Source organism: Phaethon aethereus (genome assembly GCF_964289735.1).
Source record: "Phaethon aethereus genome assembly, chromosome: 1".
NCBI lineage: Eukaryota > Metazoa > Chordata > Aves > Phaethontiformes > Phaethontidae > Phaethon > Phaethon aethereus.
This window is the reverse complement of record NC_138575.1, coordinates 154,580,532-154,591,052: the sequence shown is the minus strand read 5'-3', so window position 1 is coordinate 154,591,052 and position 10,521 is coordinate 154,580,532. Positions and strand designations below refer to the sequence as shown.

Below are 10,521 nucleotides of genomic sequence, written 5' to 3'. Positions count from 1 at the left end.
TAGGGAAGCAATATTTTGTTTTCCCTTCAATTAGAAGCTGATTGAGGTTTTCAGAGCAGGTCAGCTGTGAAATTTGAATTATATGTGTGAGTACCGTTCACAGGGTGAGCCCCTACTCGAAAGCTCCAGAGATTCTCCAAACGCTTTTACCCAGCCAGCTAGGAAAAGACAACAAAACGCGCAGAGAAGTCTGTAGCTGATTTGGGACCGGAGCTGTAGGGTCCCCCGGAACAGTTGTTAGTGCTGCAAAAACAAAGCGGGACTTGATTCGGGCACCCTTTTTCCTCCCTCCCGTCCCGTCTGGGTATAGCAGTTCCCCTTCAAAACCGTGGTCCCCGGGGCTGGCGTGGTCCCCCGAGCCTCTCCCGGAGGCGGGCTGGCGCTCACCGGTCCCGTTCCCGGGGAGAGGGCGGCACGGCGGCAGCCAGCAGACGGCGATCGCCGCCCGCTCCGGGGCTCCCGGCTCGGCCCCCGCCGCCCCCTCCTCGCCCTCAGGGCCGGGCACGGCGGGGGGCCGCAGCAGGCACAGCGCCGTCCGGCCCCGGGAGACCGCCGCCCCGAGGCGGCCGGCCGGCCCTGCCGCCGCAGCCGATAGCTGGGCGGCGGGGAGAGCGGTGGCCGGGGGTGACACTCGTGACTCCGGCCGGCCTGCGAGCGGCCCACGCCGGTCCCTGCCCCCTCCGCGTGCCCGGGGGGCTGCCGGGGCTGCTGCCAGACCTTTAGCCCTTCCCGGTCCTGCTCACAATGCGGGACCCACTCCCCGCCTCCCCCTTCACGCACGCACACACCGCTCCCCCATCCCCCCATCTCCACCACCCTGCAATCCGGGCTGTTTGCAGCTCCACTGTCCCCCGGGGGAAGCCCAAGGGACCTCTTCTCTCTAGGCGCGGCCCCCGCCTGCACCACCCCAACCCCGCAGACCCCTCCTGCCTTTGTCACCTCTATCAAACGACACTCGCGATATTTGTTTCACCTCGACCCTGTCCCGCGAGTCGGGATCTGCACCACGGTTAGCAGGAAGAAAAGTCCCTGTTTGTTTTTACACCCCCCTCCCCCCCCTCCCCGGTCGGTACACAGCCCCCACGGGGGTCGGGGGCAAGGGCACTCACGCCAACAGCATCTTCTCGCCCCCCCCCCGCTCCCTGCCCGCCTTTAACCACCCTAAGGGACAGTCTTCATGGCGGTTTGGCTGCTTTTAGGAGAGGGAAGAGGCACTCGGTGGTTATTTGCAGGGGGGGTGGAGGGAGAAAGCTCCACACCGAGAGAAAACCCGGGAGGGGGCAGTCCCCCCGGAGGATGTTGGGTATGGGTGGCTGCCCCCCGCACCGGGGAAGGGCAGGGTCCGCCTCGGCCGTGGTTTCCCTGCATGGGAGAGGGGGTGTATCCCCAATACCAGGGGAAGACCGTGTATTCCCATGGGGTCTGCCAGTTCGCAGGGTGCACGAGACTCGTCCGAAAAAGGTTGCCCCACAGTGATTCGTCCCATTTATTTGTCAGGTGGACTTCAGGTACCTTTATACCAAATTTCAGGGGGAAAAAAAAAACCAAACCACTGGGGCTTTGGGTGGATAACGTGCGAGCCATGTCATTTATCTGGCGCTTTTTACTCCTAATATCTTCGTTTGTCCATCCAAGTGGAAATGCACCTCTCTGCAATAACCTTCTTCCCCCCCCAATTATATTTTTAATCCATCATTTAGCAATCACCGCGGCCTCGCTTGCTTTGCCCCTGCAGATGTGGCAACCACCAGCTCAGGAAAACATCAGCTGGAAGAGCACGGGCCCGATCCCACATCATCCACCCACACACACACACACCTCCCCCAACCTCTTTGCACCCTTAGGGCCAACTGGAAGGGAACAGTCACCCCAAAAACATCCCCGCCAGCCCACTGATACCAGCAGCACTCTGGCTGAGCTGGGTCCAGAACTAAGGCCGAGCCTTCAGCCATGAGGAATGAGGAGAGAGGCGCTTTCCTCTCCTCGGCAATGCCAGATTATCGTGATGAGCTCACTATTTTATGATGAGAAAAAAAGAAAAAAAAGAAGAGTCTAATCCCAGCCCAGCGCCTAAGGCTAGTGCTTTGTGCAGGGTGCGTGCTCCTCCTGCAGAAAACTTCTGGCGGTAGTACCAGTAACTGGGGGAGCTGTGGCGTGATTCCACCCCTTGGATGGCCACCAGGGTCAGGAAAATTAACACTCACGGACCGGGAAAAGAGCAGGGATGCCGAGTGTCCCTTTCTCCACCTGGCAAAAGACGACGGGGGTGGCGGTTTGGGAGGGGGAGGTGGGGGGGGGGCCTCTGTGCGACAGATCGGCCATTCCTATGGCTACAATTACAGATTAGGGCGTGAATTTCAGCGGGGACCATTTTCTTCCCTCTGTGAAATGACTGTAATCTATCCCGCAGGGCAGCCACGGCACAAAGATGGTCTTTTAGTATCTTCAGGGGAAACAAACAAACAAACAAAGTCCTATGCCTGTGCTTACTTTACACAAATGTAACATGTTTCCCTGTACTCTCATTAGTCTCGGATGCTTTTAACTCCCCTAGGACTAAGCGCATAACGACCGCGTCCAGCCCCCGCCTTCCGCCCGGGTTTAGGCCTGGGAGCGGTTTTAAGGCCGGGAAGAACCGTCTGCCCCCGCCAGCCCAGGGAAAGCTCCAGAACGGGTAAAGTCCTGGGGGAAAAGGCGTGCTGAGGCGCCGCTCGCACCTGTGCGGCAGCGACGAGGGCTCCCCGGCACGGGGCGGACGGCCCGGGGCTCCTCAGCCTCCCCAAATACCGCTCTGTGGCCGTCTAAGTGTCGGGCGCGCCCGGCGGGGACGGGGCAGCCCGCGGCGCAAGGGATGCCCGGCGGGAGGGGGCGGCCAGTGCCGTCTGTCCGTCCCGTCCGCGGGGTCGGAGCACGGGGCGAGGTGGGGGCGGGGCCGCCGTCGGTGGCCGCGGGGCGGGGCGCGTCCTTACCCCCCGCCCCCCTTTTCCCCTCCCCGGTCGCGGCGCGCCCCGCCGGACGTCACTGCCTAGCGCGCGCGCGCTATGCAAACGGCCGCCCGCCGGCGCGCCCCCCCATTGGCCGCCGCCGAGCGATTTATAGGCGGGCCGGGCGCGCGCCGTTACGGCTGCAGCGCCGCGCGCCCGGCTGGCTCCTCCTCTCCCGGCCCGGCCCCGCCCGTCCCGCCCGGGCGGCGGGAGGCAGCGCGCGCCAGCGAATCGCCGCGCGCCCCGGCGGCCGGGCCCGGCGCTTGTTTTGGTCGGGTTCCTTCCCCCACCCCCCTCCTCCCTCCCCCGACCCTCCTCCCGCTTTTTTTTTTTTTTTAGTTAACGTTTAAATACTTTTTTTTTTTTTTTTGTGGTGCCTCCTTTTTGCGTGGCGGTGGGTTCTCCTCGCTCTTCTGCTCCGTTCACCTGCGATCAGCGGATGCAAGTCACACACGCTCCCTCCCTCCCTCCCTCCCTCTCTCTCTCCAAGTTAGCAAAGAACAAAAAAAAAAATAGCTCCGTTAAGGATAAGAGCGGGAGCGGAGGGGTGTGCGCGCCTCTGCCGGGGAGAGCCGGCGAGCGGAGGACACCGCCGGCGGCTCCGCACGCTCCTCCCTCCGCCCCAAGCCACGCAGCAAGTTTGCCGTGCACCTGTTTGAGCAGCCCGGATCCCCGCCGCCGCCGAGCCCCGAGAGTGATTTGCAAAAGGGAGAAAGTTTTTTTGTTTTGTTTTTTTGTTGTTGTTGTTTTGTGGGGTTTTTGTTGTTGTTTTTTTTCGCCGGCGAGGTCGCCGGTCGCTCTCCTCGCGGTTTGCTTCTCCTCCTCCTCCCTCTCCTCCTCCTCTTTTTTTTTTTTTTTTTTTTTTTTTTTGCACGGCGGTCGCTACCTAGATACAAACGGGTTTTGCCTCGCTCGCTCCCCGTCCTCCCGCGCTCCTCTATGTTTGATTCTTTTTTCACGCCTGGCGCCGGTGGAAAATAAAAAAGCTACTTGAATGTACAGCATGATGATGGAGACGGACTTGCACTCCCCCGGCGGAGCCCAAGCCCCCACCAACCTCTCGGGGCAGACCGGAGCGGGAGGCGGCGGCGGCGGCGGCGGAGGCGGTGGCGGCGGGGGGAACAAAGCGAACCAGGACCGGGTCAAGAGACCCATGAACGCCTTCATGGTGTGGTCGCGGGGCCAGCGGCGGAAGATGGCCCAGGAGAACCCCAAAATGCACAATTCGGAGATCAGCAAGCGCCTGGGGGCCGAGTGGAAAGTCATGTCGGAGGCCGAGAAGAGACCCTTCATCGACGAGGCGAAGCGGCTGCGGGCGCTGCATATGAAGGAGCACCCGGATTATAAATACCGGCCGCGGCGGAAGACCAAGACCCTGCTCAAGAAGGACAAGTACTCGCTGGCCGGGGGGCTGCTGAGCGCTGGCTCGGCCGGAGGAGGCCCGGCCGGCGTCGGCGTGGGCATGGGCGTCGGCGTCAGCCCCGGCGGCGTCGGGCAGCGGCTGGAGAGCCCCGGCGGCACGGCCAGCGGCGGCTACGCGCACATGAACGGCTGGGCCAACGGCGCCTACCCGGGCTCGGTGGCGGCAGCGGCGGCGGCGGCGGCGATGATGCAGGAGGCGCAGCTTGCCTACGGCCAGCACCCGGGCAGCGGGGGGCACCCGCACCACCCGCACCCCCACCACCCGCACCACCCGCACAACCCGCAGCCCATGCACCGCTACGAGATGGGCGCCCTGCAGTACAGCCCCATCTCCAACTCGCAGGGCTACATGAGCGCCTCGCCCTCGGGCTACGGCGCCCTGCCCTACGGCTCCCAGCCCCACCAGAACTCGGCGGCGGCGGCGGCGGCGGCGGCGGCGGCGGCCGCCGCCTCCTCGGGAGCGCTGGGCGCCCTGGGCTCGCTGGTGAAGTCGGAGCCCAGCGTCAGCCCGCCCGTCACCTCGCACTCGCGGGCCCCGTGCCCCGGGGACCTGCGGGAGATGATCAGCATGTACTTACCGGCCGGGGAGGGCGGGGATCCGGCGGCCGCCGCCGCCCAGAGCCGGCTCCACTCCCTGCCCCAGCACTACCAGAGCGCCAGCACGGGGGTGAACGGCACCGTCCCCTTGACGCACATCTGAGCCCCCGCCGGCACACCGGGAGCGGCGGGGGCAGCCGCAGCGGCTCCAGCTCGGGCTCGGCCGCCGGCCCCGGGGCGCCCGGTGGGACTGCGGGCCCCGCCGCTGCCCGCGCCCTCTCGGCCCCCGGCCCCGTTCCTGCCCCGCTCCCGCGCCCCCCTCTGCTTTCCGCCCCTTGCTCCCCTATCCCCCCGCCCCCCTCGTCGTTTTTATTTTCTTTTTTCTTTCTTCCTTCCTTTTTGTACAGAAAAGAAATGTTTTGATGTTCTTGTAATAATAATAATAAATAATAATAATAATAATAACGAGAGAGAAAAAAGGTAACGGTTGCTTTACTTACCTTTTTTTTTTTAGGAGGACTAGTTTATGAAACTAGTTTTAGGCTGAACTTCTGTGTTTTATCGAGACTTTTTGTACAGTATTTATCATTCACCCAAGAGACATAGAGCGTTTATTTGCAAACGAGAAGAGAGAGAGAAGGGGGGGGAGCAACAGTGAAAAGATAAAAAATATCCATAATAACCGCACAGAGTTGTAGGCTATGCCAACTTTTATACCGCGCGGAACCGCTACGATTTCAGTCACGGATCGCTTCTTGCGAACGCTTTTTGTTGCCTAATTAACTCGAAGTTGTTGGGGAAAGAGTTCTCATTTATTACTCATGTACTAAGGCAAATCCAAAACAACACTTAAAAGTTTTTTGTAGATGTTCTCGCGTTTTGTGGTGTTTTTTTGTTTTGTTTTGTTTGGGTTTTCTTTTTTGTTATTTGTTTGTTTATTTATAAAACTTTTCTTTTTTCTTTTGGAGGCTGCAATGTTTGGGGTTTTTTTTCCTGGGTTTTGTGAAACTTTATTGTATCTGGATTTTGTTTGTTTGTTTTCTCTTTGGTTTTGTTTTCTTTTTGTACCATTTCTTGTAAATGCATTGTGAAATAATTTTTATTTAGGCGTTACGAGGGAATTCAGATTGTGTATATAGTTTACTAAAAAGCCTTTCTGCTAAACAGAAATCCTAAGGATGCGTTCAATTTTGAGTTAAATAAATTTCAAAGCGGAAAAAGTCACCTGTTTTTTTTTAAAAAAAAAAAAGAAGAGAAACCTAACCGGAGATGGTAGCAGTGTTTACCGTGGTGCGCCTGGAAATACAGCAGGTAAATCTAGAATATGGGGAGGAAGTTTTAAACCGGAGCGGCAAGCGGAACGAAGTGCAGTCCCGCAGTAAATATCGCTGTCTCCCAGCCCGTGTAAACCAGGAGGGGTGAAGGGAGATTTATTTTCACGCTCGTTCCGTATGGCGAGGAAAGGCGGCTTACCGACTTACTCGTTCTTAGCCGTGAAGCTTCATTTCGTGTACTTTTTGGCCGGGCTGACCGTCTGGTACTTGCCCGGGGCCCTGGCTGTCCCCCACTCCGCCGGGGATCCCCGCCGGCCCGGGGGTCCCCGGCCTCCCCGGGAGCAGACGAAGGCAGCTGCGAGCTGCTCCCCTTCGCCTCTAATTAACACCATGAAGAGCCAAAGCGCTTCGGTTTGAGCGTCCCGAAAAGAAAAGCCACCCCACGCCCGAAAAGCAGCACCATCACCGCCGAGCGTCCCGGGGGGACGAGCCCGGCAGCGGCGGGTTCTCACGCCCCCCGCCCCGCGCAAACAGGGGCGCTGGGTCCCGCGATCGGTGCGAGGGCTGTCGAGCAAAACGATGCGGATCTGTTCACTGCAGAACGTTGTCCAACGCTTTGAAATTTAATTTGATTTTCTCCCCTCCTCCCAGCTGTCGGTCGGTACTTTTCGGTATGCTGGAATTAAAAGTTTGCTGTAAACTTCGTCCGGTAGGAAGAACAGCGTTAAGCGTTGCATTTAAATATCATACTGTAGCAAATAAATGATTTTTAAATTAGTCATAACGGCTTAAACAAAAGGAAAAAAAAAAACTTTTAAGTGCCGGGGCGGTAATGTTGGTGGCAGCAGGCTGCAGGGCTTTGGAAACCGTCTTTCAGCGCTGGCGAATGGTGCTTCACCCACCCGGGAGCGGGGGAGCGTTACCTGGTGAATGCGGAGCGGTTCCGGCCCGTGTTAGGGATCGCACCTTACCTATAATGCTGACATGTCAATTGACACATATAACTCTTCGGAGTCATTTTGATAATTTTGTTTAAAATCACTCGTTCGTTCAAGTGAACGTAAAATTTTCATGGTAGATGCCTATTGATTTCAGACCAAAAATCCCCCCTCTCCTTTTTTTTTTTTTTATTTTAACTATTTGAGCCTCTGTTAAAACAAGGTGTGTGCGGGTTTCAGCGGGCTAGTTTTGGAAATGCTCGGCGTACCAACAGCGCACAGAGAAAGCAGGAATCCGTGAGAAACCTTCTCTGGCTGCAGGTTACGTCCAGCCAAGCACAGTCCTGTATATAATTTCAAATATTAATAAGCGTACCTTTAAATATGCAGGGAATAAGCTGAGTACCTGTTGAACCGTTTCTTGAAACGCGCTATCCATCATGTGTATACGTACTCATTACATATCTATACACGCTACGGATAGCATCGTGACCGAAGGGGAGTGCGTGTTTGTGTGTGTGTGTACGTGTGCACATGCAGATGCATATATATCTTGATGCCACCTTGTTACGTGCCTTTTCTGTAAGGGTCATATTGAAAATCACAGTTACTGACAGTGTAGAAGAGAAAAATCCCGGCGAGACGAGCCTGTACCGGTGAAGGCGACTGATGGAACGGGCGGATTGGGGCGGTCGAGGGAGAAAAGCAAATAAACATCTGTACACGTCCAAACAACAGAAATACTAGGGGAAGTGCTTAAAAGAGAAATATTACGGCTCTCTAAATGAGCTCCTTCTAACGTGTCTTCCCTCCTCCCCTCGCAATTTAGCGGCTCAATGGCTTTATGCCTAGAATAATAGGAATACCTGCACTTTCAACACAAGGGGATTAAACAGACCCAATCTCGGCTATATTCAAATAAGCTTCGAATATTCTCAGCCCGCCTTTCAAAGAAACACAATCCCCTCTGCGAATGTTCAACAACCCCCCCTCCAAAAAAAAAAAAAACCAGCTCCTCCAAACACCATAAGGGTAGAATTTTTTGCTTGTTCGTGGTTTACTGGTTTGGCGGTTCACTTTAATTTGAATTAAACTTCAGGCTTGGGTATACAAACAAAGTTAAAACAACTTTGCTAAGCAGGCGAGTTGGGTTTCGGTACAGTAAAATAATTCGGGCTTTTTGCTGTGCAGGTTATATATAAGAGAATAATTGAATATGCAAAACTAAGAATAGGTTTAAGCGATTTATGGTTTAAGTACTTTACATCTAAAATTGTATGAAATGTTCCTCCTATAATGTGATTGACAGAGCTATTAAAATCACCTATGTGGAAGAATTAAAACAAAAAAAATAGAGTCATGCCGTTTTCAGTAAAAGGAAGGAAAATCCAGGGAGTAAGGCAAAGGGGAGCGGGGCGGAGGTGCCCTCTCTGCGGAGTTAGGCCCCGCATAGCGTGGGGGCTTGGGGTCACGGCCCCCCGCGGGCCGGGCTGGCCGCCCCCGATCACCGCTCTGCCGGGGGAGGGGGGCGGCAGGGGAGCCAGGGTGGCAGGGGGCACAGCGCGATAACGGGTTTGTTATCTGTTATTTTTTTGGCTCCAAACTTCGAGCCAAAACCGCAAACTTGGCCTGAACTCCACAGCTCTTTTCCCAACGAATCTCCCTCTTTTTTTTTTCTCCTTTTTTTTAATTTTTCCTCTCCGTCCCCACCTCCCTCCTTTTTCCGTGCGTGGCTCGCTGAGCTTGTAGGAATGGCGCTGGGCCCCGGGGAAAAAAACCTTTCCCTCCAGCTCCACTCCTCCGCGCCTTCAACCGGAGTCACACCGCAGCGAGCCCGGGGGGGGGGCATCGATGGGCCGGCCCCGGGCCCCTGGGAGCAGCGGGGCGGGGGAGGCGGGGAGCACCTGAAATTCCTCGGGAAGGTGAAAACAGGGACGGCTTCAGAAATCTGCGCGGGGGCCTCAACGCGCTCGGGAGCTGGGGGGGCACAGACGGGGCAAGAACCCCCCCGAGGTGCCCCTTGGCAGGGCCGGGGGGAGTGGGGAGGATCCTCCCTCCCCGCTGCGCCACACGCAGAGGCATCGTCGGGCTGGAGGCACGGGAACGCCTGACGCGGTTACAGCTTTTTATTATCATGTGTGAACTGCCACGGAAGGGGGGAAATAAAAACCCAAACCAACAAAAAAACCACAAACCTAAACCACAAAACACCACCCCACGCCGCTGAGAACCAAACCAAACAGCTAATCTGAGCGTTGCTGTAGAGTGACAGGCAGCTAGAAGGCGGGAGCTGGCAGCTGCCCGTGGGTTTGACGCCTCAGCCGCAGGGGATGCGCTCCCGGGCCGGGTGCCGACCCCCCCCCCCCTTTCCCGGGGACTCATCGGACCCCCCCGGGCCCTCTTCTGCCCGCTCCCCCCGGCAGGCGCCGGCTGTCCCCTTCCTGCGTCGCCCCGCAACACGTGGGGCAGCGCCGGGAAGGGGCAGCCCCGTGGGGGCGGGCAGCGTCCGAGTGTCTGTCCATGTGTCCCTGTGTAGAGTGTGTAGGGGACTGATTTCGCGGGAAGGGCCCTTCTCCCTAAGCAAGACCCCCGGAGCATGGAGCAGTGGGCCTGCGGGGTGTTGTTTGCGGGGTGTGCGTGGGGACCTGCGAGCTGCAGCCCCAAGAAGCGAGGTGCCCCCGGGTGCCGTCGGAGGGGCTGCAGATGAATGATGCAAGAGGAAGACGGGGGGGGGGGGTGAGAGAGAGGGAGGGAGAGCGGGGGGAGGAGGAGGGGGGACGGTGTTTGGAGAGCGAGGGATTAGCGAGGAGAGTCCTGACCCCGAGATCAACGGCCAGTCAAACCCGTTTACAATCACCCAGCGGAACACCGACGGCTCCCGCGGCAAGCCACGGCCGGCCGGGCCGCCAGCGAAACCAGAGCCCCCCGCGGGGGGGGAGGCTGAGCGGGGAGGCCCCGGCCCGGCTCTGGGGAGGAGGGAGAGGGGCTTGGAGAAGAACTCCCACCGGGAGGGCTGGCAGGGGGTAGCAGTGGGGAGGGTGCTGCCGTGTGCCTCATCTCCTGGCCGCACTGATGGGCAGAAGGGAAGGGAAGGGAAGGGAAGGGAAGGGAAGGGAAGGGAAGGGAAGGGGAAGGGAAGGGGAAGGGGAAGGGGAAGGGGAAGGGGAAGGGGAAGGGGAAGGGGAAGGGAAGGGGAAGGGGAAGGGGAAGGGGAAGGGGAAGGGGAAGGGGAAGGGGAAGGGAAGGGAAGGGAAGGGAAGGGAAGGAAGGGAAGGGAAGGGAAGGGAAGGGAAGGGAAGGGAAGGGAAGGGAAGGGAAGGAAGGGAAGGGAAGGGAAGGGAAGGGAAGGGAAGGGAAGGGAAGGGA

At 58.1% G+C, this 10,521-nt stretch overlaps 1 protein-coding gene across 1 annotated transcript; it reads left to right on the top strand.

Moving 5' to 3' along the window:
* Window positions 1-2,527: 2,527 nt before the first annotated feature.
* SOX1 (SRY-box transcription factor 1) lies at window positions 2,528-9,337 on the top strand. The gene has a single exon (XM_082011188.1). It carries the CDS (start codon window positions 3,979-3,981, stop codon window positions 5,104-5,106), a length of 1,128 nt encoding a protein of 375 aa, XP_081867314.1. The 5' UTR covers window positions 2,528-3,978; the 3' UTR covers window positions 5,107-9,337.
* Window positions 9,338-10,521: the final 1,184 nt, after the last annotated feature.